This window comes from Glycine soja, chromosome 5 (assembly GCF_004193775.1).
Source record: "Glycine soja cultivar W05 chromosome 5, ASM419377v2, whole genome shotgun sequence".
Taxonomy (NCBI): domain Eukaryota; kingdom Viridiplantae; phylum Streptophyta; class Magnoliopsida; order Fabales; family Fabaceae; genus Glycine; species Glycine soja.
The window spans coordinates 33846905-33862521 of NC_041006.1; the positions used below are offsets into that span (position 1 = coordinate 33846905).

The 15617-nt window shown below is 27.6% G+C and overlaps 1 protein-coding gene across 1 annotated transcript; it reads left to right on the top strand.

Annotated features, from left to right (window-relative positions):
* Nucleotides 1–12443: 12443 nt before the first annotated feature.
* Nucleotides 12444–14445, top strand: LOC114412631 (berberine bridge enzyme-like 13). Its single transcript, XM_028376596.1, has one exon. The coding sequence runs from the start codon at nucleotides 12485–12487 to the stop codon at nucleotides 14078–14080; it is 1596 nt and encodes a 531-aa protein (XP_028232397.1). The 5' UTR covers nucleotides 12444–12484; the 3' UTR covers nucleotides 14081–14445.
* The last annotated feature ends 1172 nt before the right edge of the window (nucleotides 14446–15617 follow it).

Genomic DNA, 15617 nt, shown 5'->3' on the forward strand with positions numbered 1-15617 from the left:
GCCAAAATATGTATCTCCAGAGGATTGAAATTGGCTAACTAAAAACAAGTGGAACAGTTCAAAATTTCAGATAAAATTATTTTATTATTTTGAACATAATTTTTTAATAGGTTTATACTTATAGTATAAAATCATTTATACTTTGTTGTAGGAAAGAACAAACAAAGCTAATCCAAGCAAGCAAGAAATAAAATCAATTATTGACACAAAATCAATTGTGCAAAAGGCATTTGAAATGGTAACATCTTTTAATATTTTATATTAATTTTCTTATATGCTATATAATAATAACTCATTTTTTATTTTGTGATTGTTTTTATATGATATATGAAAGGTTGGTGAAATTTATAAAGGCATCATGCATTAGATTATATTGTTTTTATATTATTTAATTTGTTTTTTACTATATTTAATTTTAATAGAAAGAAGATTCAATATCTGGTGAAGGGCCAGATGCTGCTGGAAAAGTTTGAAAGGTCACACACATGAGATCTAATGAAAGATATTGAAGGTTGGTGAAACTTCTTTGTTATTGGTGCACTACCAACTTCTTTGTGAAGATTTTAATGTAATTATGAAAATTATACATATTTTTTGAACATTGCACATGAAGCTTTGTAGAATGTGGGTGATATATATTAAGGAAATTTCAAAAGCGTTTTCACACAAACAAATTATTCAAAATCAACTTAAAAATGCACAAAATCAAGTAAATAATTTGGAGTTGGAAGTGCAAAAGTTGACAAATATTACAAAAAAGCAAGAGGATGTCATTACCCAAGTTCATATTGAAGTACAATCCCAACGAGAGTTGATTGAAACTAACCGAGAACTGTAATTTTGGGATTGAAACTTATGAAGACTCATTATCCATTTTGACAAATTAGGCATGAACTAGGGTGAGACTTTTTCCCGACACTTTAACCCAAAAATTTAAGATTCAATTTATGGATTTTCTCCTCACTTATATGATGTTCAACTTTTGTCTGATGTGAGACTTCACCTCACACTTGTAACCCAATAATATATATATATATATATATATATATATATATATATATAAATTTTGTGTCCAGCCAACACACATAATAATTAGTTAACTGGATATATTTAATATATAGATAGATAAATAGATAAATGACCGAACAAAAGTGGTATAGAGTAAGCATCAATAACCAATAAAATTATTATATTTCAAAATTTTACTATAGGACAATTTAATTGTTGATACTATTAACTTTTTTCAAGAAAAGAAAGTTTGAAATCAAGTATAAAGTAGGTAATTTTTTTATAAAAAAAATTGGTTTATCAATAATTGTTAGCTATTAGGTTTTGTTAATATGAAAGATTTGAACCTCAAATTCATGATCTTTTTTTTCTATGTTTTTTCCTTCACTCATCGAGTCAACCTTTTAATTCAAAAAAGAAAAGTGAAATGTTAATTTAAAGTACTTTTTTGATGAACACATACACTCATTTATTATTTATTATTTGTTGAAGTTTTTTATTTAATCACTTTTTTTTCCTAATTTTATAAATTTTAACCAAGAAAAACGTGTTGTTACTTCTCTTAAAAAACACTAATGCAACCGTCTATATTAAGAATTATTTACTCTGTATATAGTGTATACAGTTACAACCAATCAACCATGTTGTGTAGCAAAGATTTCCCGAGTTTGGCTTAGAGGATTTCAAAGTGGTGCACGAAGTTCTATAAGCAAAACTTCGTGGAGACATGAATAGATATAGAAATAAAAATGAATGGTCCATCCCAGTATATTGTCAAACAATGCCTGCGTGTTAGGTTAGGTGCATGTGATTTGAGTTGAAAAATTATATATATATTTAAGAAGCTAGTGTACAGTACCCTATCATGTTAAACGAGATAACAAATTGGACCTTTTTTAACCCTCTTTCTGAGTTGAGAATAACTTTAACCGCAAATTAAGCTCTAGGTATGAAAGCAGAAAAGGGATTCTGTCTCGCGCATTAACCGGAAGTAAACTTAGTTGAATGATTGAAACTAGCTATAACTACATTTTGGAGAGTTTAAGATTTGTCGGGTGTGGATGTTTTATTGTGATGAAACACTTCGGAATTAAGTTTCCCCTTTCCACATTTAATATGGGTCTTGAAAGGTTGAAGTTCAAATCAATAGGGTCAATCCATGTGCCTGTGGGCACCAAAACAAGCCAATATTCACATGGTGGTTCTGATTTTATATTTGAGGAGTAAGCTAGAGAATAAGTCATTCAACGCTTGCCCTACGTCAATGATAACATCATATATGTGTAATGTTCAAAATTATTCAGTCATTCACCATAGGTGGTGTTAATTTGGAGAACTTTAGCTATTGATTCGATTTTGAGTTTGGGGGATTCGATGCTGAGTTTGGGGCGTAAAGCACTTCGAATTTAGGCCACACAATAATTATTTTGTTTTATCAATTACAGTTTTTTTTTATTTCTTGAAATTACACATGATTCCTTTTTTTTTTTAATATCTATAGCAATATCACTTATAATGATACATTAAAAAAATTAGTATAAATCACCGAGCCTGTTAATTTGATAAACGTTAGCCTACACTTGCAATTCTGATTATATATATATTTTGTTATTATGCGTTGATAACTGTAACAATGTACAAATAAGTTAGTATTTTAAAGCTGTGACATAAATTATATAGTTAGTTATATCCTGCGCGCATGACGTAGGTCGTCTCTATACAAACCTTTTTCTTAGAAAAGTGCAGAATTAGTGACAAAAAGTATTTATATTACAAAAGAGACGTAAATTTTTATAATTACAAAATAAAATAAAATAAAAAGTTGTTCTTATATATATTTTCAGATGCAAGGGGAACTGAAATAATTACTTGTTTATAAAATTGGACAGTGGATTTTTTTTTTTTTTAGTGAATGATAGATATTTTTTATTCACTTTTAGATCAATCGAGACAAATTAAGTGTTTCCAATTAATAATGTCATTTATTAATTTAGAATCGAGAAATTCAGTATATAATATTTTATTAAAAACTATTGAAACACCCTTTTTTAAGTAATTCCTAAGGTTGGCAGATTATAATAAGTTAACTATAAAAAAAAGGGTTGATTGAAGGATATATATACAAGGTAAACACATGTTGGGTCAATGAGTCATGCATTTAGACTGATGACTAAGCTGAAAATCAGCTTTATAAAAGACTCATGAATTTTTCGAGCTCCTTTTTTGTGGCAAAGTAGCCTTTTCTTATTAATTAAATCATAAAATTGTGTACTTATGTAACCACATGACCTTTCACAATAATTATGCCAATCTAAAACAAAAGTCTAGGCAACAAATTAATAGGAGTATGAAAGATTATTTAGTGTGTCTACAATTAATGTACAATAAATACAAACATGCAAATCCCACGTTTTGTCCGACATGATTCGGCGTCATGTATCTATACAGTACTTTTTATTTATATTTTTACACTAGATATAAATTAAATTTTAAAAATGTTATTAGTTTCTTTTAAATGATATATTTATAAAATAAATAAATTAAATTTATAAATTTGATAATAAATAAATATTTTGGAATAATAAATTATATTTCAGTTTTACAGTGAATAGTTTATATTGCGATACATAGTTATTTTTAATTATTAATAATTTATTTCAAAAATTTATTGGCATTCAATTATAAAAAGGGTGACAACAATAGATAACAGAAATAAGTGACTAGAAAAATCAAGTATACAATTAAAATTAAAAGGGAAGTTATTTGAGATAGTTTATAAATATTATTTTTTTTTGGATTAGTTGTTAAATTATTTTTGAAATCAACATTACGCAATATTTTTAAAAGGAATAAAAATTAAAAATAGAACTAATGTGTTTGTTAAATAACACATACAAATATTTAATATTTTAAAACTCAGAAGGTGATCGATTAAGCAATGGCACTGAGTCATTTTAGTCATTTGGTCGGATCAGTGAATTAAGGTTGAAACTTAAAACTGTATAAATTAATATAATAGAATTATAAATATATATTAAATTTGTTGTATATATCATCTAATCAACCTAGCTTACTGGTTAAATTTGTTTGAGTCTAGTGTGGAGTAGGTTTGATTCTTGCCTATTGTATTTTTTTTTATTTTTTTGAAATTGTAAGTAGCAAGTAAATATAGTAAGCAAGCTTTTAGGAATTTTGTGGTCGATTTGGATCAGTTTTGATCAAATTCAAGATTAAACCCAATTAAATTGATTGATTTAGTTTGGTTCGATTCAGTTTTTACATTTTTTTAACTTAACTCATTTATGAACAATTTGATTTGGTTTGAAGAATTGATTTACCATTGAAATTTGATTTTTTTTTCTTCCTTATAACTACTATTTTAAATCATAATTCATTCAAATATTCAATACAATTAACATAATATTATCAAAAAGTAGTAAAAATGATTCATTTAATATTATTAACATAATATTTTTAAACAAACTGATACAAATTAAAACAAAAATATTTTTCCAACGAGATTTAGTGTAATAGTCTGAATCACAACTACTTTTTACAAACTAATTTTTTGTCATAAGCTTTGTTGTAATTAGATATTTTACAATCAAATTTGTTACAACCAAATCTGATGAAAAAATAAACAAAATATAATCCATTAATATTATATATGACAAAAAAAATAAATATGAAAAAAGAATAAACAAATAACAATGTACCTGAAAATAATACCTTAAGGAGTTAACTCTAGTAGTTTTAACATTTGCTGTTCCAAAACTTGGAGTCCCAATATTAGCATTATTTAAAGTTAAATAAAATAATTCTAAAAATTTTAACACAATCTCGTGTGATATTTTATGCAAATATAAAAATGAAGAGATTACATACTTAATTCAATCTTTTCCGCTTCATTGTCAAATTATTTTTTTTAATTTCTAATATATGTATATATAATAAAATTTATATTTTAATTACAGGTTTACGTGTCGATTCAATTTTGATCAAAATACATCAATAATCAAACTTAAATTGTTTGGATCTATTTGGATCAATTCAAATTTTTTAAGTGATCCATACCTTATAAACTTTGGAATAAGTATTTTTCACTCATGTGAACTGATTTAAGTCACATCAATCCGTCGGTTCACTAGTTTAATAGTAAAATTGATTGGTTTACACCAATGTTTTGATTCAATGAGTGACTTAGTAAATTAGTTATACAACGGATTTTTCGTCCGATTAATCGATTTTAGCTGATGCCAACACTATATATGAATTTTTCTTGTAAGGTTAATTAGTGTGGGTCTACATATACATATATATTTAATTCTCCCATTAAAATACCGCAGAAATTGTGATTCAACAGACATGTAATCATCAGTAAAAATAAATAAAATAGGGTAAAGTATCAGTTATTAAATAATAAAAAAGAATGCCAATATTCCTTATAAAAATGCCAAAATTCGTCGGTGACAGAGTGTAACTCAACTCAAGCCATCAATGCACATAAGTCGATAAAAGAAAAACAAAACATAAAATAAATATAATATCCCGGTGATTAGCAGAGCATTACAGAAGATTGTCGTAGTGCTCATCTCAATATTTGTGTCTTAGGTGTAGCTATATAAATAGGAAACGAAAATTGCTGGCCATACATAAAGTACCTTTATTCTTTGTGTACAGAAAACAAAACGTGGAAGGAGGAATGGTAATTTGGTTAAAGAAAGACGTCAACATTTGGATATTAAATTAAATCGAATCAATTGTTTGATATATAGACGAGACAAGAGGGGTACCACCAAAGACATGGTTTAGAGTAGAAAGTGAAACATCAACGTAAATAACGAAGCACCATTATTTGCGTTGTTAATTTAACTCTTTGCTGAGCTTACATTTTATCACTCAGAATCCTTTTTCGTGATTTTTATTTGTTGTCGGTTTCGGGCTTTCAGCTGAAACTTCTTATCGTGGTCGATATCAATGACAACGATACCGTTTGCTTTGCACATGCCAGTGCAATTATATTGTGAGGGTTTGCTGCATAAACTATAAACGCCCTGATAAATTTGCGTGCCCTTTTGAAAATTTATTTGCATAAAAAACATAAATTAGAAGAGAACAAATATTTGAAAAAAATTAGATAAAACTTTTAATTTAGTCTTTCAAATTTCTATGTTTCACTATTAATAGTGTCTCTATCAATTATGATTTGTTCCTTCCAAATCCACTTCTTAATTAGTCTCAAGTATCCCTTCTTTTAAGATCAAAACTTTACTTTAATTAATCTTTTACTTATTTATTTATTTAAGTTGAAGTTTTCCTTTTACTATATTAATTCTTCATTCTAAATTATAATTTAACATTAAAGTGACATGCTCATTTTTTTAAAGGTACTTTTGTTAACACTACTAATGATTACTTTGTCCCTAGGTAATATTATTGACATTTAACCATATAAGATAAGATAGTAACAGAGTTAACATAAAAGAAAAAAATGTTTCATTAATTTAATAACTTAAATAATTTATTTATATAAAATTTAGCTTAAATTACTCTATAAATCATTTTATTTTTATTAAATTTTAAATAAGTCCATAAAATTTAACACAAGTTAATAACAATTAGCCAGTAGGATTCAGCAAAAAAAGGCCAGCGGGGATTTAATTTATCATTTTAAAAATAAATTATAATTAAAGACTATATTAAAAAATTATCATAGAAATTCATTTAGAAACTAATAAATTGAACTATAAGGACCTACATATTAATATAATCTAAAAATTAATTATAAATTGAATTTAAATTTAAAAATAAATAAAAAGGAATGTGTTTTTAATTTGTTCTTTTCTATATATTCTAACTTTTAAATGTTGAAATTCAATTATAAGTTGACTGTTTGACCCATAATTGATTTGATTTAGTTTAACCATTGCACGTCTCTAATATTTTTAATTAAAGATGTTTAATATTTTTTTTATACCATAACATTGGTATAAAATATATACAAATTTTACTAATAATTAATTTTCATCAAAAAAATTATCTAACCATCTTTAATGAAGTAGTCTCTAATATCTTTGAATATAGTATATTAATTATTCTTGTTTTCTACACGTAGATCTCTGAGATCAAACTTCTCACTGCATATTTAAGACCACGTACAAAGATATTTGCGAACTAAGTTGGTTATTAATTGTGCTTTATAACTATATATGTATATTTTATTATTGAAAATTGGTGTCTAAACATTGAGCCATTGGTGATTCACATTAGGTTGACCCGTGCCGTGGTGAGAGGTTTCTTAATTATTCTTCTTCACCATGATTTGTGGTACATACAGGAGTTATTATCATGATAAGAATTATTATCAGCTCATTAAGATAGAACACAATAGATTTCCTATTGAGACCAAGGATGGTGATCAAGAAGCACAATTCAAATCCTCTTGTAAGACACTGGGACAAGGTGAAGCTGCACTAGTTGACATGCTTGCCATGGTGGATTCTGGTCGTTCAGGGCAGAAGGACGCATATCAAGCCTATATATAATCTTGGACTCTTTCAAGGAAAATTTCAAATAACTGCATGGACATTTAAAATTTTCAAAGAACAAAATAATAGATTAAGGATTCATTTGATTCGTTAAAAATAATGGTCTTAGACACAATAAATTTTTATTCCACACTTGATTTTAAAAAATTAGTGAATAACATACACAAAATTAATCAAGCATACGATGGTAGAATAGAATCTCTAATTTTTGTTACTCGGAAAATCATGAACAATTTTTTTGTCCTAGTTACAACTTATTAAAAAGATACATATATTCCTATTTATATTTCTTTAATAACCAAAAAATAGTAACTAACTTATATAATCATTTTAAAAAGGAAAACACCAGATTTTTTCCTAATATCTTTTTTTTAACTCGTTAAATTTAATATCAATTATATTAAGATAATTAATACTAAATATTTTAATGAATTTATATTATTTTATTTGTATCTTATCATGATTCTTTTTGTCTTGTTCAGAACCATAATTTTAAGGGATCAAACCTACACCAACATAAATTGTTAAACAGTACAATGTTTTTTTTTTTTGGAAGGAATACATCACAATAGGGGATTGTTATTTGTTTATCAAAGTTAGCTTATACATTTACTTAAAACTAAAAAAACACATGCATAGCTAAAAGTTCTTCAATTAATTATGACTTAGTTTATAAATAGAAAATATATAGTCATGAAATTATTTCCATAAATTTTATTTTTAAATAAATACGATTTTGAATTTTTGTTATTTCTTATTTGAAAAAGTAGATATTTAATTAAAAAATTGAACTAAATTAAAAATATAAAAATGAAAATTTATTATAAATTTAAATAACATAAAAATAGAAAAATGCTAGAGAGAGAAATGGATGCATACGTTTTAGATATATAGGGGTGTTCATGACTTGTCCCATTCCACTAACATGGCTCCATTCAAAGATATTTTTGTGAAGTTCATATTTAAGAAATTAGAAGCGGTGTATTTTGAGGATGAATATGGTCTAATATATTTTGAATAGTTTCGAGCCAGTTCAATTTCATATACTACATATATTTTTTAACGTACAATTATATATTAATAATACAATTTTTTAACTCAATAAATAATATTTTTTCTAACATGATATTATATTATATTAATATATTAATCTTAAGAATATATATTGTAAAATATATCTCAAGTGTAGTTGTATATTTCTTTAATTATACGATTTAATTATGTAAAATATTAAGATTGTCTTATATTAATAAATTAGATTAACTCAATCTTATTTCATATATTGTTTTAGATTTTAAATGAGCCAAATTCGAATTAAAAAAATTAACGTTATATATCAAAATTTAAGTTAAATAGAAACACGTACATATAAATCGATCTCAGCTCATGTCTCGAACTCCTGAAAAGCTGAGGAACATTGCAGGCTTAGAGAGTGAGAAATGGAAAATGTAAAGGGAGGGTAGTTGAACCACCTCTATTCTTTATTATTTCCTTTTGAACATACTATTGAATTCTGCATTGTGGAGTGTGGCCTATCTTAATTTTAATTTCTTCCCTCTATTTTTAATTTAGGACTGTTTATATGCGACGAAAATAATATATGTATATATATATATATATATTATATTTTATTTAAATGATTAATATTAAAAATATATGCACAATTTTTTTAAATAATCATATGATATTGGTTAATTTTTATTTTTTATTTTGATAATATAATTATAATTTTTTTTAAAATGATGTTTTCACTATATGTATAGTTTAATTAGTTACATATTTAATTTTTCTTAAGTTAAATGCAGTAAATCCTTTTCTCTTCTTCTCTTTTGCATTAAATAACAAGAGACAATCCAATATAATATTAGAAAAAATCTTCTTAGAAAAAATTAATTCTGTGCAAAATGATGAATCATAATTGAAATCTCTGTTACGAGAGACATTTATTTTTTGTGACCGTACCTTAAACAGGGTAATTTGTTTGAAAGATAAATAAAAAATTAGTAATTCTGTTTAATAAACATATTTTTTTAAAGTAAAATATTGCAAATGACTTTTCAACTATTTAAGAGAAAATGAATATATTAAAGGAATTAGAGAAAAAAATGTTTTAAAAAAAGATACTTCACTTTATATATTTAACAAAAATAATTTTTATACCAATCAACGTTTTCAAAGAAAAAAAAAATAGGAATCAATGAATATGATCAACTTTGAATTATCTGAGTTTAGTTTCGGAGTGCTTCTTTCACAAAGAGGAATTAAATTCATTACCTTCTATTTCTAACTTTGTTCTTTCCACTTTCTAACTCACCTAGCTAGCCCATCCAATTTCCCTTTTCATTCCTGATTTTCTCACTATGTTCTTTCCACTTTCTCTCTTTAGTCGAAAGTATAATGGTAGTGATTACTTAAGAGTCCAGTCAACAAACGGTTTGCTCATAAGTCAAAAGTTGTCTCATTTATTAATCAAGGCAAACTTAGTGTATATTTAGCACAAAATTGGTTTTTAATGAAATTAATTTTTTTAAATTAATGCTGGTTGTACTTAATTTTAAAGTGAAGTAATTTATATTTCAAAAAAATTATTTTAAAAATAAGTAAGTTTTAAAATATAATATTAAATTTTTATTTAAAATAAACTTACATAAAATGATTTCAATTAAAAGTTAATTTTAGACGTCAAATCAAATTTTGAATATGAAATTAAGTATATAAATATTTATTTAAAATCACATTCGCTAATATTTTAATGTCAGTTTTGATTATTCAACATGAATTCAAATACGGAATGAGATAATTTTGTACAAGTATTTTTGTTTGAATAAAAATATAGTAGAACGGAATGACACCTCTAAAACTTCAATGACATGTTTGGGAAATATTATTTCTCAAGATTTTAGTTTTTTTCTTTTTGTAAAAAAAGTTGTTTGCAAAATAAGTTGTATGTTTGGGGCAATAGTTTCAATTTGTAATAAAAAAAAATGAAAAATAAACTATTTTTATGAATATGAAATTTATAGTTTATGATTTTTTTTTTCCATTTCCACTGTTTTCATACTTTTATTATTTAAAACTTGTTTTCTTATTACATCCAAATAAAAATATATTAAATTTTTAATACCTAACTCACCTAAACGTCATCTAAAAAAATAATATACACAAATTATACTTGAAAAGAACCAAATATCTACACACATGTACTGAGTTTTGCTAGCAATATTTTCTTGTACATTTTAATGTAACTATTTTTTATTTAATATACTTTTGACTTGTATTCTCTTCTGTCTTCACATGATCGACACCTATCTTTAGTGAAAGAAATACGCGGAAAAGGAAAACTGTGTAATAAATACTATTTGACTTCCTCATTTATACATACATTTCATTCAAAAACTTTTTGTTTCTAGTATGACGACGTTTTAATGTACATGCATGCACTTAGTCTTAAACACTCACTATCATACAGAAACATTTAGGTTTCTTTTTAACGTGTAGCATCTTTTTTTCGATAAAGAACATGTAGCATCTTTTAGTCTTATAATAACGTAAAACTTCATATATACTTTTCATAAGAGAGTCAATTATACAATTTTCTGTCAAATTTAAACATATATCATAATTTTCTGCATATATAAAAAAAGTTCCTACTCAATTAAGAAATGTTAATGAAAATTACATTTGACGATACAAAAATGAAACAAAACAAAAAAGTACTTTAATTTTTTTTTTTTTTTTTTTATCGTAGTTGTCTAGCTTTACAAGTTCCCTATCTTTCAAATTCATATAGTTACACTACAACTGTTTTTTTTTTTTTTTGGATACGTTCAAAAACTACATAGCATCTTATATTGTGACTTCAACGGTTGAACCCTAGTTAAGCTTGGCGGCGATGGGGAGTATTTGTTAACATTAATTTCAAAACCTTGAGGATGGGTCGTTAAACGTTACGTGACACAATCAATTAAAGCAACAAATATAACTAGTAATTGATTATTTGATTAGTCATGTGGACCATAGGATTTTAACCACCAGAAGGCCAAGGAATGGATTCGATTTAAATTTACAGACAATACTATAAAATTATGCAGAATTCGCTTTATTTGGTGCATGATCGCATAATGCTGCATATAAACAGACATGTTTATCTCTTATTCTTCTCAAAAACATTAAGAAACCCGTGGGGCCATTCAAGACTAATGCTTTGCCTTGCACATGACTAAAGGCTTATACCGCTCTCTTTAATGGGAAAGAAGCAAAGTCATTGTCACATTTTTTTTTTTTTTTGATGTGAAAATGATCGTTGTTCACGTCAAGTGTGTGGATCAATTAGCATTAAATTATTTTAACTTAATTGATGGTTTGAGAATAAATATGTAGTTGTATTAAATATTTGAAGAAGATTTTTTATTACACATAATAATTTTATTTTACTCGATGTTATTAAAATCAAATTTAAATAAAAAAGTTTACGCTTCCACACTCATGATTAAAATAAGAACATTCACCCCAAATTAATGTCAATACTCTATCCATATGATGTATGTCTTAGCTCAAGAATCCCCATATTACAATAAGGGATGTGTAAAAATTAGTTCAATAAAAAATTTGAATTAAACTGGTTTTAATAGTTGAATTAATTTTAAACTTATTTTCGAACTATTTTTTTAAATAAAAATATGTTCAAGTAAAAATTAGTTCGAACTGGTTTTGTGAAAATAATTTAATTAATTGGTTTGTTTATATAAAACATTACATTTTTTTTCTTGAACTAATTTGAAAAAATACCAATTCAATTTAGGTTTGATTATAATCTAATTCAATTCCAATGATTTTTTTACCCACCCCTCAGCTATATGGCACCATAGCTCAATTATATATAGAACATTGGTGACACCCTTCTTGGCACAAAACAGAACACAAAAACCATGGTGTCACCAATCTCACACTTGCCACTTATAATAGTCCTCTTGTTATCATTTTCTTTAGCAAATTCAGCCTCACTTCAAGAAAGTTTTGTCCAATGTCTCAACCTGAATTCGGACAGAACATTTCCATTTTACTCATCAATTTACACTCCAAGCAACCCTTCCTTCACCAGCATCCTTGACTCCTCCGCACAGAATCTAAGGCTTTTGGTGCCTTCAGCGCCAAAACCCGAGTTCATATTCACACCCTCCCGTGATTCCCATGTTCAAGCAGCAGTGATTTGCTCCAAGAAACTTGGGATTCACATTAGAGTGCGAAGTGGTGGTCATGACTATGAAGGAATATCCTACGTCTCTGAAATTGAAACCCCCTTCATAGTTGTGGATTTGGTCAAGCTCCGAGGCATCAATGTGGATGTAAAAAGCAACACTGCTTGGGTTCAAGCTGGTGCCACAACTGGTGAGGTGTACTACAGAATATATGAGAAGAGTTCAGTTCATGGTTTCCCTGCAGGCCTTTGCACAAGCTTAGGCATTGGAGGGCACATCACTGGAGGAGCATATGGAACCATGATGAGAAAATATGGCCTTGGAGTTGATAATGTCCTAGATGCTCAAATTGTTGATGCCAATGGAAGAGTTCTTGATAGGGAAGCCATGGGGGAAGACCTATTTTGGGCTATAAGAGGAGGTGGAGGTGGAAGCTTTGGTATCCTTCTTTGGTGGAAGATAAAGCTTGTTCCTGTGCCACCAACTGTGACAGTTTTTACAGTTACCAAGAGCCTTGAGCAAGGTGCAACCAAGATTCTTCACAGGTGGCAAGAAGTGGCACCTTATATTGATGAGAACCTCTTCATCAGAGTCATCATTCAGCCATCTAGTGATGGAAGAAACAAGACTCAGAGAACCATCACAACTTCTTACAATGCTCTCTTCCTTGGTGGGGCCAGAACACTCCTCCAAGTCATGAAGACAAGTTTCCCTGAATTGGGGTTGACAAGAAAGGATTGCTTGGAAACTAGTTGGATCAAATCTGTGCTCTATATTGCAGGCTTCCCAAGTGACACACCCCCAGAAGTTCTGCTCAAAGGAAAGTCAACATTCAAGAACTTCTTCAAGGCAAAATCAGATTTTGTGAGGGAACCAATACCGGAAACCGGGCTCGAGGGGTTGTGGCAAAGGTTGCTGGTTGAAGACAGCCCGTTGATGATTTGGAACCCATATGGTGGAAGGATGAGCCAATTTTCAGAATCTGAGACCCCATTTCCTCACAGAAATGGAACACTCTACAAAATTCAGTACTTGTCTTTGTGGCAAGAGGGAGACAAGAATGCTGCAAAGCACATAGATTGGATTAGGAAGCTCTACAACTACATGGGCCCTTATGTTTCTAGCTTGCCAAGGGAAGCATATGTGAATTACCGGGATCTTGACTTGGGAATAAACACCAAGAACAGCACAAGTTACATTCAAGCAAGTGCTTGGGGTTATAGGTATTACAAGAACAACTTCGACAGGTTGGTGAAGATTAAGACCAAAGTGGATCCTCAAAACGTGTTTAGGCATGAGCAAAGTATCCCACCACTTCCTCTCTGATTGCAAAAGGAAAGAAATGGGGAATAAGACACTGTGCTGCTACAATCATTAAGACTGGTATCTATAAATTTGTGAAAGGGTTAATATGCTAGTTTAGAGCAATAAGGATACAATACAAATATATTAGTTGCTTTGTTTTTTATCAAGTTAATGTTGTGAGATACAGATTATGTGGCTAATTGTTTGCTGTTTATGTGATTTATGTATTTTACTAGACTATGTATGAGTGACTCAAGTGTTGTTTCTCAAGAAAAAAACTGTGCTATATCTCTAATGGTCTTATTCTTGGATCTGAATGTCTTAAACATAATTCTAAAATGTGTCGCTTGAAAGCACAAATAATAATGCTCAGCAGCCTTGTCCTATTTTCCCTGTTTGTCTATCTGTCAAATAAAGTATTGGATAGGGAAAACTTTTTTTTTTTGTTTCAATTATTATGTCGATTATATCGATCAATTGTAAAACCAATGGGATCTCAAAGTTTAGGAAGCATAATTATTTACAGGTAGCAATGAAAATTTATTTGGGTTTGATTTGTACATTAAGTAGAACATTTAAAACCAACAATTCCACTATGAAACTAAAGATAACCCGTAACTTAAAAACATCATTGAAAATAATTCTTCTTCTTCTTCTTCTTTTTTAAAAAGGACATCATTGAAAATTCTTATAAACTTGCTTATCATGATTTTGGCATAAAAAAGAAAGCTAATGATCAACTTCCAAGCCGCGAAGACTTCACAAATGAGCTCTAAGTCACGGCATTTTTAAAAAAATATTTTCTAAAACAGTTATACAGTCAGTATTTAGCAATCGATTTCTCATCTAAAACCAAAAGATAGAAACTACTAGAAGATGTTTTCCCATCCTTAATTTTCTTCTGTTTTCTTATAGTTCTTAAGAAACAAACTTTTTTAAAAGAAAAATATATTCAGGAAACAAACACCAAAGGCCATTAGTGGATAAACAAATTTTAGTAAACATAAACTGATTTCGAAAACAGTAGAAGTCAATATCCTAGTGTTTTTTTTTTTCTCTTCATTTTCTGAAAGTCACATATCACCTTTTTATTATACTTGAAAAAAAAAAACCTTATATGCTCAAAAGTCACACAACCGGGGAACTTATGCGAAATGGCTACTTAAAATCTCATTTCATTGAAAAGATTTGGCACGAATTTAATAAGTTTAATATTCTAGTGAGAACTTATTATACATTAGAATTTCTTATAATATTTTTTCTCTCTCTTTTCATTACACTACCTAACAGTAACATCTCGCACTACTCTTTCTTATTTTCCTGTTTTTCTCACTGTTAAGAAAAAAATGTAATATTTTGTTGTATGAAAAACTCTATTTTAGAAAAATTTAGTAGTTTAAAGAAAACTTTAATTGTCATCCACTAAACTGGAAAATGAGTATATTACTATACGGTTTGTAAAAATTTACACTTAGATTTTTCACATTAATTAATCTAACCCTGGAAATAAAGACATTCTTAATTATATTAATCATGAATCTAAAAATAATTTTCTTTA

Excerpts from the sequence above, each read along its gene's own strand:
- LOC114412631 (XM_028376596.1), top strand. The coding sequence starts at position 12,485 with ATGGTGTCACCAATCTCACACTTGCCACTTATAATAGTCCTCTTGTTA.